A 14,052-nucleotide genomic window follows, 5' to 3' on the forward strand; every position below is an offset into this window, starting at 1 on the left:
TTATAAATTTCATTATTCTGATAAAGGTTTAATTGAAAATAGAGATCTTAAATTCTTGGAAGAACAAAATATTATTCCAGTAATTACTGAAATCAATAAAGTTGATCCATATGATTTAATCTATGACTTTAATGATTCTTATGAGCAGTTAGGCAATGATGAGCTAGTGATCATTCTCCTTCATAACAGACATTTGTTGGCCACAAAAGGTCAAGAGTTCATTATTCATACATGGATGACTGTTATGTTTTACTTAACAAAGAAATTATGTTATTTACTGGATCTTAATGATAGGTAAGATAACATGTCTTATAGTGAGACAATTAACTCACATGAATCAAGATATTGGAATCACGAAGAAATTGAGTCTATTAAGAAGAACCATGTCTAGCTCCTTCTTTTCCCACCTAAAAAAGGTCATTTGCCGTATAGGGGCCTGACTGATGTGAAATTATGCTTACCAGCTGCCCCAATGTCATAACCCACTAATCAGATATTGGCTGAGAAGGAATTTGAATTCAGATGGTAAAACCACATCCATTTTTTTTAACATTTAAATGGACTTGGATACATGTCAAATTAAGGTTTTTGTTTTGTTGGATTCAGTAGCAAAAAATCAAGACCATATCCCAATCCGATTATAATGAGATGTGGTTTTGGCTTACCAAATGCAACTAAACAGAATCGAATTTGGTTGGATATGCAACAAAATCTGATCGAATCGAGATATAAAATCGTACAACAATACTTCTGGTAAAAGAGGAGCGTTTTCCATATAAATAGTTCAAAAGGATTGGATTTGACCGAGATACGAAGCTGAAAACAATCTGATTAATTAAGAAAATCCGAATCCACTCTGAATTAGCAGTCAGATATTAATTTGTACAAGTGTTGGACTTGGAGGACATGTCCCACATTTTTCCTCCAAAATCGATCCATTTGCAAGTGGTTCTTCATCTCGCTGTGTTTGGTTGGTTGCTGACAGTTTGGTGGGCGGTGTGGAAAGAGGATAAAAACTCATGGATCTTAAGGGTAGGGTCAAGTAAGGATGGCGCAGACAACAGGGGACAAGGTCTCCACCCCCACCCCGTCTCAAAATTCTGCCCTCCATCCTCACTTTCATCCCCTCATGGGTTTTGATTTTAACCTTCATCCCTGCTTTCATCTCCTGTTTCTCCCTGGTCCAATGCCTCAAAGGTATTTTAGTTTATTTTATTATAAGGGGAATCAGAGACAGGACGAGGCGGGGTGGAAGATAGCTTAAGTCCATCCCTGCCTTCATCTCTGCATAGGTTTTGAATTTAACATTCATCCTCACCTCTATTCCCATTTCATGTCCTCCATCCTCAGTCCAAACGGGGCAAGGCGGGGCGGGACCCCATTTTCCCCAAGTCCACCGCCATCCCCATCTTCTTTAGGGGTGGCAATCGTGTCGGGTTGGTGGGTCAGCATACCTCAACACAAACCCGACCCCTTTATTAAACGGGTCGGTTGTGGCAAACACGAACCCGGCCCATTTATTAAACGAGTAACCCACACGGTTAACCCGTTTAATAAATGGGTCGGGTTGGGTAAACGGGTTGGTGGGTCGGGTTCGAGTAAATGGGTTGGCGGGTGGGTCGGGTAAATGGGTTGGCAGGTCAAGTTCGGGTAAACGGGTTGACTCGCCCATCTAACCCAGTTATTAAACGGGTCAACCGGGTTGGCATACCTCTAACACGAACCCGACCCATTTAATAAACGGATTAGGCGGGTCAACCCGTTTACCACATGAACCCATTTAAGCCAAACCCGAACCTGGCTAAGAAGCAGGTTGGCGGGTAGGGACAGATTTTGCCACCCCTAAATGTGATTATGCTGAAGGGGCAATAAGAGGATGTGGACTGGATTCATCACAAGCCCAGACCTCCTTGTAACTCTTAGGGCTGATAGCTCGTCGCCCAAGTCATTGCTTATTTTTATTAATAAATTAAAACAAGCTAAAAAAAAACGGAAAGGGCTTAGAGATGTCGGTCGCAACATCTTGACCGTTGTTCACGGGTTTATAATATATCTCGTAATAGCTATTTGGCTGCCACGTGTAACATTAGAGAGTTCTTCTCCTTATGATACCCTTCACCATTTCATTATAAGGAAATTTTTTATTATGCTGATCGTTCTGTTTTGCGATCCCTAAGGAGCAAACCTTTTGCCACTAATTTAAAAAATAAGCCTCACTTTTCAGAATTTTCTGATATGGGCCACAACTTTATCAGATAATGCCAAATAGGGACCTCAAGTTGATGTCCGTCATCTAAACTGTTGTTTCTGAATTTTTCTGATATGGTAACCGTAGGATTCAGTTTGGCAGTTTCTTAAAAAATGAAGGTTTATATTAGGAAATTCATAAATGTGAGACTGTTTTTTAAAATTAGAGGCAAAAAGTTAGCCCCTTAAATAAAAATTCCCATTTTTTATAAGTAACTTCACGACGCTATACCTCTAAAACCATTTTTTTTATAGTCAAGGAAAAAAAACCATCACCGACTGCACCTTGGCTGGCCTCCTGTTGGTAAAACCCTTAGGTTTTCTCCCTACCCACAGAAGAGTACACACAGCTTTTAACTTTGCAGCAAGGGACGCCACCTGTGGGTTTCGAACTTGTGACGTCCTATCAACTTGGTGACATTCACAAGTGGCTCCTATCAGACTGAGCGAAACCCTTACAGGCAAAATGTTTTTTTGTTTTTTGAAAAGCAAGCTGAGTTTAAACAGACCCCACCAGTTATTATTCAACGTTACTACTGGGGTTTGAACCTGCAACGTCCCACTACAAGGAGGAGACGTGCACTGACAGCTCCTATCAACCACGTGAAGCCTCCGGTCGATATTACCTCTAAAGACATGAAAAGGTTGAAAGGGAAGATGGGGTTAGGCGGACCCCTATCAGCTATACAACGATACCATTGGGATTTGAACTTGCAACGTCCCAACACAAGGTGACGTGCACTAGCTGCTCTTACCAGATAAGCGGATCCCCCAACTGGTAAAAAAAAAAAAAAAACTTTACAAAACGCAGAAACTAGTTCAGACTAACTAACTAGTCAAGTATTTATCAGGCTCCAGCTCATCTAGTAGGGACTACTTGTGAAAAGAGGTGTCAATGGATCGAGTTTGGTTCGGACTCAGGTGGAACCAGACCTGGTTAGATATGATATCGGGTTTGGACCAAGTCTAATGGTGTTCACCATAAGAGAAACCATACCCAGAACTGATAAGAAACTACATGAACCAGACCTGGGTCATGCCCGATAAAATAATATTTTTTATCACTTTTATATTGAAAATTTGCAGGTCTTGGTCAAAACTCGAGTCGGGCACAGGTCTGGTATAAAATTACACAAACTAACTATACCTGCATTCATTTATTAATCAGACTAATTACGTCTTAATCAGGTCTTCTTATTTATCACCATACCCGAACTCTATAGGGTATGATACGGGTCGAGTCCGGATAAACCCGACCTTTTGACACCACTAATTGTGAATGTCATCAAGTTGACTAGTTGTCACGAGTTTGAAACCCACGGGAGCAAGCCACAAGGTCGATCTTACGTATACTTTTAAAAGTTTTAAAGACACACCCTTTGATTAAAAAAAAAAGTCTGTTGACCTTTGTTTAGTGAAAAACAGTTTCGTTTATCAAAAGGCCATAATATGATAAAAGGATGAGTTGTTTAATAGACAAAAATAAGATTTTACAAAAAAAATCTGAGATTTTTGCCGAAACACACAAGAAATGGAGCGTTTTTATAGGGCCAAACTATGTCACAAAGACACATGGACATGGACATGGACATGAGGACGGATGTCACGGGTTTGACTTGCAAGTTCGAAATTTTTTTGGAGGATATATAGAATTTTTAATTGTTAGAAAACAAATTTTTGATATTTTAACATTAAAATATAATTTTAAATAATACTCTAAAACTTTTTTTGAGAGAAATAAAAAATACTTAAAAACATTTAAAAGGTATTACAAGAATATTAAAATATTGGATGTATGTCTGTGTTAGTGTCTCCGCGTTTGCTCGTGTCAATGAGCACACATCACCAAAATGGTGTGTCCCCACTACTGAGGTGGTATCCCATGTGGTAAGCGGGGAGTCCGGTGTCAAGCTGAAGGCTCAGGATCGAAACCCTCTGCCACATGGGGAGGCTGTCGTTCAGGTAGGGTTGGCCTAACCTCAGCTTGCTTTTCAAAAATAAATAAATAAATAAAATAGTGTGTCCCTGTGACATAGGTGACAACACAAACATGATACCTTATTTCTAATGGGTCCCTCATTTATGCGATAAAGCTTTATCACGAGAAGGGTTTGAATTAGTAGTGTCAACAGGTCGGGTTTGGTTCAGACCCAGGTAAAATCAAACCCAAAACTGATTTGATATGATAGTCTCATGAGAGTAGGGTGTCAACCGGTCGGGTTTACCCGGACCTGACCCTTACCAAACCCAATAAGGTTCAGGTATGATGATAAATAAGAAGACCCCATTAAGACTCGTATCCAGACCCGAAGGTTCAATTAATACATGGAGCCTGGTATAGTTTGTAAAATTTTATACTGGACCTAGGCCCGACCCAAGTTTCGATTATTGTTTTGTTGGGTCTGATTCATGTAGTTCTTCTTGAGTCCGAGTATGATTTCTCTTATGGTGGGTCCAAACCCAATACCATACCCGAAAATCAGGGCCAAGTCTGGTTCCACCTGGGTGCCAACCAAACCCAGACCCGTTGAAACCCTTGAGATCCACCTCACCCTCATTCAATTTTCATGATTAGACTCATGTGATTGGCTCCAATGTTGTCAGTATTGGCCTGAATCGTCTGATATCGTATCGGCAGGAAATTGAGACATATGACTTGAACCGGTTAATTTAAAAAAAAAAACTGAAAATGGTTAAAATCAGTTTTAATAATTTGTAATATTGTTTTGACACGTGATTAAAAGTTGGACGATTCAGATCGATTCACCTCCGGCATCGCCCCATTCACCTGAAGCATTTGGATCCGAGACAAATCTGACAACATTGATTGGTCCCATAAAAGCATCGTTGAGCTCCACATCATGACCCAACTGTGTAAACCTTACCATTAAGGAGAGAGAGAAGATGCTTCAAACAAGGAACGAAATGTTAAAAGGGCCCACAATGAGCATCTTTCTTGTTGCATCATGTTCCATTCAAATTTGACTTCTAGAAGGTTCGCATCAAATTATTTACGAGCCTTTTATGTTTTAGATCAACAACAAAGATGATGAACGGCTGAAAGGCATCCAAATATCGCAAAGCGTGACCCTGACCTGATTCAAACCCAAACCCAAACCCAAACCCAAACCCAGTATATCTTTCTAAGAGATAGATACAACTACTACTACTACGCCTATAGAAGTAGAAATTTGTAGAACACTCTTTGGTATGCTTGATGAAAAAAGGAATGGAGAAAGCTTCAACACAATTCCTATAATAATGGATATAAGCGCAATTGATAAGACCATTCACTGTTTCTTGAAAACAAAAAATTGGCTTGCATCGAATGTACTGTACCTTCTAGTAAAAAAAAACACCTTTTTTTTTTAACATTTTCTTGATTTTGTGTCAAGCTTACAAAGACATGATAAGATGGTTTATCTAATCAAAAACATGTTTTACATCATCCAATCGTGTTGTATGAGCTGATTTTTTTAAAGCTACAAAAATCAATGGTTTACAATGCATGGAAACTTCACTATTAAGAAAATCATATTTTTAGGTCGAAAACCATCTGATCCAAAGTGCATTTCCTAATGGATGGACCATGCTGGCTGAAGGCATTGGTACAGTCAGATCTTAGTAGAGAGTACCGTACTCTAGAGTGTACTCAATATTTTTACAACATAATAAAGTAAATTTTTAACGCAAATCACTAAATCAAAAAAGTAAATTAATTATATTTCACAAAAAACAAGCAAAACGCGTGTCATGTTTTGATTGGCTCAGTCTTGTCTTGGGAGGTACTCAACCCCGGTTACCGGAATCTCCGTTGCGCCGAGGCGTTTGATTTAAAAGCTAAAGCTTTCAAACAATGGCGGGCCCCGCTGAGAGTACACCTTGACTCTTTCCAAGAAGCGAAACACGCGGGACATCATGTCAGCCCACGTGGCTGATCCACGGCCCTTGTCCTATTCCCTACTTCAAACCTGAGCCGCTCATCGTGCCACCCTTTTTGAAAAGGCCTTCCGATCCATCCTCATGATGACGTCGCCATCCTTATTAAATCCTTCTCTTTTTTAATTTTAATTTCTTGAAAGAGAATATAACAAAGAAAACCCTACCCAAAAAAAATCTTCCTCGATTCATATAAAATCTGGTTCTTCGGAGGAATTCAGGTTAGAAATAAAATCTGATTTTTAAGTTAATTTCTCCTTCGTCAGGAAATGAGGGATTCTTAATTGGGGGCAGGGGTTTTCTTTTTTTAATGAATTATTTTTAAGGAAATTGATAATTTTCGTATTTTTCGTACTTTATTTATATTGAAGGGAGGGCCCACTTTCTGCTCCTTCGGAAGAACCAGGGTTTTAATGGATGATTTTGGTTCATCTCTGCCCCCGCCATAATTATTTGGCGTGCTCTATTTATTGATTTTTAGGGTTTTGCTGCTTCGTTGGTTTCTTTTCAACTTGATTTTGATAGGGTTTGGGAGGTTTTGGATTGCTCTTGGGGCCTTTAATGTGGGATGGTGAAGGAGAGCGTTTGGATGGGATGAGTTTGGTGTGATTTTGGCTGTGAATTCGAGTTCTATGGGGTTGATTTTGTCCGTGGTTTTTGTGGGGTTTGATCTGCTAGTTCAGTGGTCCATTGTGTCATGAATTTTCTTTCCTTTGGGATTTTATGCTAGCTTGGATAAGATGATGTTAGATTTCAAATCAATGGTTTCCCTTTTAGGGTTTTCTGGAGCAATTTGAGAGGGTTTTGACGGTTTTTGGGATTTCCTTTTTAGCTTAATTTTTGATGCAGTGTTGTTGGGTTTCTCTTGATATAAACAAAGTTTTTGGTTGTTGGAGTTGGGATTTTTTTGGTGGGTTTTGCTTAATTTTTTTTCAAATTGTTCTTGTGGTAAGGATTAGAGATGATGGTGCTAAGGATTTTGAATTTACTGAAGGAGAATGAGAGGTAGAGAACGGGTGGGAGAAGATGGTAGTAGGATAGGAACAAGGTTGAAGAAGATAATGCAGTGCCTATGTTCGGGTGAGCAACTGAACATAGATGACATGGGTCAGTATACTGAATCCCTTGCGACAAGGGATTTCTCTGTAAGCGGGTTTTCGTCGAGAACCGGCGAGGGCGATCCGCCGAAGCCCGACAGGGGCAACATTGAAGAGGCTGAATCGTCTCTTCGTGAAGGCCTTTGCTTGAACTATGAGGTTGGTTCATCTCAACTTTAATGGCCTTTGTCCTTTTGGATTGATATCTCGGACAAAATTATATGTTGCTTCCGTTTTGATATATGATTTGGTGGGATTTTTGTTCCCTCTTCGTGTGTTTGGTTGCTGAATTAATAGCTGCAACAGGTTCCTTTTCCAGTTTTTTCAGAATGAGTTTGATCTAGTTGGTTATCTTTTGAATAATGATCTCCATCCCTGCTTCTTTCAATGGTTGAAACACAAAAGAGCAATGCTTGATCTACTGGAGGCTGCACTTCTTCTTGTTGGAAATGGATTGTCTTTTCTTGTGTTTTAGTAATTCCTTCTTACAATCTAAATGGAGTCCAAGCAGTCTATCCTCTTGCCATTTTTCAATTGAGGACCAGGACTTCAGGCAAAGGCTTGGTGGGTGGGTGCATGTTGGTCTGACCATCTACATGCATTTGGTTGGATATCATACATTAATCTGCACTATATAGATAGAGACGATATCACCATATGGAATGGTTTTGTTATGTAACTGCATTTCTTAGATACTCTAGCAGCCAGCTTTCTTTTGTCCAACATTTGGCAATATGGGCACCAATACTAATACTCCACATGCAGTCTTTGGTTTTTCACGGTTTTTCAATTCATGGAATTTTGAATGCTTTCGAGCTCTCCATATAGTCGTCCGATGTTTACTAACTTATCTGAACACTTCTTCATGACCTTCGCCTTTGTTTTTGAATAAAACCATGCATTTATGGTCTTTTCTTTATTTTTTCTAAGGTTATAAACATATTAATAATTTAATTTTTGAATCATCAAGAAAATAATTAATTGATAATATTCTGTTGACTTCTACTTTTAATCTCCAATCATAGTTTGACACATTCTTTCTTTTTAATTCATAGTTTTTATACATATATATTTGCAGATGTTTGGGCTTTTATTGTTTATTTTTTAACAAACACGTCCATTTTAATGGTCACTTGTTTCTTTTTCCAAAATTACAAACATCTCGATTATTTAGTTTTGAATGATAAGTTTGTGGTTTTACATGAATTATCCAGCAAAGAATTATGAGAATTAAATATAGTATTGTATTGACGTCTAGTTTTGGTCTGCCCATGCATTATTTAGTTTCCCCCTGTGTGTTTGTGTTTGTCTGTGTGTTTGTATGTGTATTTTAGTTTTACTTTCATGGATTTATGGGGGATATGAAGCCAGAAATTGAGCCATAATCCCTCTTTGATCTGCTTTGTATCCAATAGAGTCGGTAGGTTGAGATTTTCACTTAAAATGAATAACCATTTCTCTTCGAGGTGAGAAAGGGAGACAAGCCAAACACCATCTATTTAAGAGGGAATTGGTTTTTCCTTATTTTAAAATCTCCCAAAAGTGTTTTTCTTGTCCTTTTTCAAGTTTTTTTGAACTCTTAGGCTCTAAATGGACCCGAAAATTATGAGCTTAGTGCTATGTCACATGGGTGTGGGTGCGGGGGTGCGGCACTTTCAAAAAGCTTGGGTGCGGGGGTGCGGCAAAAAAAAAAATATATATATATATATATATATATATATATATATATATATATATATATATATATATATATATATAAAGTCCAAAAGTTGGACATAAATGACCCTGGGTGCGGTCAATGCACCCAGGGTCAGGTTGACCGCACCGGGTGCCCCACCCGCGTCGCGTTGACGCGGGTGCGGCACCCAGTTTGCTGAGTCCCTGTGACATAGGCTTAGTGCTATTCGTTATGTGAGTCCACCTAAATTGCCTTTCCTTTTCCCTTTGCCTACATATCCCTTTCTCCATTGCCACAATACTGAGAAATAGCTTCAGGTCTCGGTCCAATCACTTTAACCAGAAATTACAATAACAATACTGTGACCGTACCTCAGAGCACTTGTGCTTGTGTGTATCTTCTGGTCCAAGATTATATGTTTGGTTTTGTTATTCTGAATGTGGAGATATAATTCATAGTTGCAAGGAACGGTTTTGTTCTTGTTTTTTCACTTCTATTGCAGAGATCTTCTGATATTGTTATATTTTCTTGTTTGGTAAAACCTTTGTTTTCGAGGTTCAGTCTTAATATTTCATCTTTGACTTGTTGAAGTTCTGTAGTTGAAAAAACACCCAGGCATGGAGATGGTGCAGGGGAATTTGTTTAGGACTTAGTTGAAAGAGTTGATGTTTCTTTTATCCTCTAGTGCAGGAGGCCAGAGCACTGTTGGGACGACTTGAATATCAAAGAGGGAATGTGGATGCTGCACTTCATGTATTTGAGGGGATAGATGTTGCTGTGGTCACACCCAAGATCAAACTCTCAATTGCCAGAAAATTTGAACGCCGCAAGCGTCGTCCTCACAGTGATGTTGCTCCATTCATGAGCATGCATTCTGTTAGCTTGCTTTTGGAAGCCATCTTCCTCAAAGCAAAGGCACTGCAGGACCTGGGAAGGTTTAAGGGTATGTTCCAGAGTTACCGAAAGCTTCTTAGATAGGTGGGAAGCTCGCTTCCCGGAAACTTGCTTCGGAAGCACAATATTCCTTGCTTCCGAAACTTGATGAGAATCTCAATTCCCCCGCACTTCTATTCTTTTCACAGGCTTCATCTATTCTTCTTATTATGTTCTCTTACTCAGCTTTTCATGCTTTTTATGTGTTTTCTCTCACTCTTCTCACTCATTTCCATGTGTTTTCTCTAAATTGGTAGTCATCATTTTTTAGATTTTGTTAAAAAAATTAATTCTTACACTAAAAAATCATGAAATTTAATATTAGTCACTTTTATTTTAGTTTTTATTTGTGTTTCATTTTGATTTCCATTCAACTCTTATATTTCTTTTTTTTATTCCTCGCTTCCCGCTTCCTATACATTTTAAAATGCAGCAGTTCTCGCTTCCGCTTCCCGTTTTCGCTTCCTAGTCTAGCAACCTTGGTATGTTCATAGTTAAGGTCTTGCAATTTATTTGCTTTTGTTCTTGTTCTTACCCTCATAACATAATAGTATGTCTCCTGCTTTGGCCTCTTTTTGCTATGTGAATTAACATAAAAGGTTGATCGATAAGGAGATGTATACGTGTAGATGTATTTGGCTTGGCTGCTGACAGTCTTCACAGAGAGTTTAATTGGCAACACAAGCTAATAATACTCCACAAGCTTATAGGAAAAAACTATGTGAACTCTGTTGCTAACTTTTAAAAGAGAATCACTTTTTCAATGATCAGTTTATCTTCCCCTTCTCTCAACACCCCCCCCCCCCACACACACACACACACACACACACACAACCAAGCAAAATGGAAAGGGAAAAGGATCAGCTTGTCACTGTGGTTATCCTACTCATATTACAATAATTTGTTGTCGATTGTATGACAGCTTTTTTTTTCTCCTCTTTTCAAGCAAACATGATCTTTTGGAATGTTTTTTTTCCATTGAAACTACCCTCTCCCTACCCTATAACTCCCTTTGTCTCCTTGCCCTGAGAAAATAGTTGGAAGGAGGAAGTAGCATCATTTCTGTGGCCACTTTGCCATCTATTTCTAGGTTGTATTGATCCCGCTGATCAATTGTAAAAATGGATAACTCGACTTCTATTATGCATACATTGTTCCCTTTCATGGATTGGCAGCTTGGGTGTTAGTAAAAGGAAAGTTACCAGTCTGATTCTATTTTTCTTTTGTTTTTTCCCCTTCTCCTTGGCTTTTGCAGAAGCTGCTCAATCATGCAAAGTTGTTCTGGACACTGTTGAGTCTGCCTTGCCTGAAGGCATGCCTGAAAACTTTGGTGCTGATTGTAAATTGCAGGAGACCTTAAGTAAGGCTGTTGAAATGCTTCCTGAGATGTGGAAGCAAGCAAGTTATTTTCATGAAGCAATTATATCATATAGGCGTGCCCTCCTTGTTCACTGGAACCTCGACCCTGAAACCTGTGCAAGAATACAGAAAGAGTTTGCCATTTTCCTTCTTTATGGTGGTACTGATGCAAAGCCCCCTAACCTCCGTTCTCAAGCCGAGGGCTCATTCATACCCAGGAACAATCTAGAGGAGGCAATTCTACTGTTTCTTATTCTATTGAGAAGGTTTGCTCTTAAGAAAATTGTATGGGATCCATCCATCATCCACCATCTTACATTTGCATTATCCATCTCGGGTGGCTTAAAGTCACTAGCCAACCAGGTTGAGGAACTGCTTCCTGAGAACTTAGAGCGATCGTCTCGGTATTATACTCTTGCATTGTGTTACTTTGGTGAAGGTAATGATTTGGTTGCTTTAAATCTACTGAAGAGAATGCTGCATAGCAGCGAGTCTCCAAATTATGTCCATGCTTTATTAGTTGCTTCAAGAATATGTGGGGAGAAAACTGACCATGCTGAAGAAGGTGTAGAATTTGCACAGAGAGTACTCACTAATATGCATGAAGGATGTAGTCAATTGGCTGGTGTTGCAAATTGCTTATTGGGCACTGCCTTTTCAACTTGGGCTAGATGTGCTGTTTCTGATGTTGATAGGATCAGCAAGCAGTGTGAGGCACTTGAGGCTTTAGAAACAGCGAACAAATTGGCAGGTGGGAAGGATCCAAAAATTGTCTTCCCTCTCTGCCTTGAAAATGCTGTGCAGCGGAAGTTGGATGTAGCATTTGACCAAGCGAAACAGTTAGTGACAATGGAAGCAGGGTCTTCTGTCAAAGTTTGGCTTCTCTTGGCTAGAATATTATCGGCCCAGGAGCGATTTTTTGAAGCTGAAACTATCTTGAATGTTGCATTGGATGAGACAGGTAAGTGGGATCAAGGCATATTATTACGAGCAAAAGCAAAAATCCAGATTGCTCAGGGTCAATTCAAGAATGCGATTGAGACGCATACTCGTCTTCTTGCTGTTCTTCAAGTTAGGAGGAAAAGCATGGGGATGGGGAAATGGATGTTTAAGGTATGAATCTTGTAGATAACTTTTTTTTTCTTTTGTGTGTGTGCGTGTGCATGTGCACGTGCGATCTTGCATGCATGCACGTGTGTTAGTTTGTACTATTTTTCATGCGCTAAACTTGACTCCGACATTGTGATTTAGGCTATTTCTAAGGTGTGGTTATCTGCATGAACTCTGTTGATATTCTTACCTTCTTGAAAAATGAATCCTACAATGCATTGTTTGATATTCAACCTGCAAATTTAGTAAATAATATCAAACACGTGAAAGACTTAAATTTAATATTTGGTGACTAGATAACCATAATTTCAGTCCCAACTTTTGGCTGATCCTTACTGCATAAAGTTGGGTGCCTGATGTTCTAATCCTATAAAATATGAATAAATTGATGAACAAAATTGAACCACCATTCACAACTTTCTGAATTTCGTTCAGCTAGGTGCCAAAATGTTTGCTTCATAAACCTGAGCCTCTTGGGTTAGTGTTGTTGGTTGGCAAGTTATAGGAAACAAGAATATTTTCTTTATTTTTAGTCATCTCAAGTAAGTTTATATGCACGCATGTTTGCAGGGTGTGGGTGATGATCGATTATTAGAAATGGAAACATGGCATGATTTAGCTCATGTATACACGGACATGTCACAGTGGCAAGATGCTGAGTTTTGTCTTTCAAAGTCCTCTGCCATCAATCCCCATTCTGCTTCAAGGTGGCATGCCACAGGTAATTAGTCCATTTCATTAGTAATAAATCCCTTTTTCTGTAAAATATGAGCCATATCTGAAAGTTACAATTCCAAGTTTATTCTTTTTCTGCAGGTCTGCTTCAGCAGGCCAAGGGTCATCCTGAAGAAGCTCTGAGAGCCTTCCTGAAAGCACTGGAGATAGAAGCCGACCATGTGCCCAGTTTAATTTCAGCAGCATCTATTCTTAGGCAACAAGGCAGCGGGTCATCGGCAACTGCTCGAAGCTTCTTATCTGAGGCACTGAGATTGGATAGGACAAACCATTTGGCATGGTTCAATCTGGGACTGCTTCAAAAATGCGAGGGGGGATCATTGTCGGAAGCTTCTGATTGCTTTCAAGCTGCAATTCTTCTCAAGGAAACCGCTCCAGTTGAGAGTTTCAGATAATGGGCTCATCTTGTTGTATATACGCCATTTCCACGTTGTAAATTATCCAGAGGATGTGTTGTAGCTGTGAACGTCTCCAAGAGCTGCAGCTGATGCATGAGAACTTCCAAAGTTTTGAATTGCAGAGATTGCAGCAAGAATTGCTCCAGCAGGAGATTTGAAGCCAGAGTCGAAACTCGTTCGATATGCATCACGGAAGAAACAGCAGATACCTCAGACCCTCTTCTTCTGCCTAGCTGTCCATTATGAGTTGCAGAAGCCTGGTCTAGCGTAGCGCAGATTCAATAATACAGTAAATAAATGACTTATAGTTGATGCATTGATTTTATCTTAAGCCTACTTTATCCTCTCATTAAATGGCTGTGGTGTTCTCTCGTGGTTTCCTTGAGGATGTCACTCATGTTCTATGGGTTCATGCCAATGCAGATTGTTGGATTCTCGGTTTGCGTCCTTTCTTGAGAGATCTTGTTTTTTGCTTTGGAGCCAAAGTCATCCTCAGCTTGGGATGTCAATGGATCTGAATTGGGTAGGATATCTGACAAAATCCAAGCCTATTTTG

General features: G+C 39.4%; 1 protein-coding gene across 1 annotated transcript; it reads left to right on the plus strand.

Annotated features, from left to right (window-relative positions):
* The first annotated feature begins 7,217 nt into the window (after positions 1-7,217).
* LOC149819266 (protein NPGR2-like) lies at positions 7,218-13,954 on the plus strand. Its single transcript, XM_089985424.1, has 5 exons — positions 7,218-7,442; positions 9,652-9,904; positions 11,150-12,366; positions 12,934-13,084; positions 13,180-13,954. Exons 1-5 carry the CDS (start codon positions 7,248-7,250, stop codon positions 13,491-13,493), a joined length of 2,130 nt encoding a protein of 709 aa, XP_089841550.1. The 5' UTR covers positions 7,218-7,247; the 3' UTR covers positions 13,494-13,954.
* The last annotated feature ends 98 nt before the right edge of the window (positions 13,955-14,052 follow it).

This window comes from Nuphar pumila, chromosome 13 (genome assembly GCF_984573655.1).
Source record: "Nuphar pumila chromosome 13, dmNupPumi1.hap1.1, whole genome shotgun sequence".
Classification (NCBI taxonomy): domain Eukaryota; kingdom Viridiplantae; phylum Streptophyta; class Magnoliopsida; order Nymphaeales; family Nymphaeaceae; genus Nuphar; species Nuphar pumila.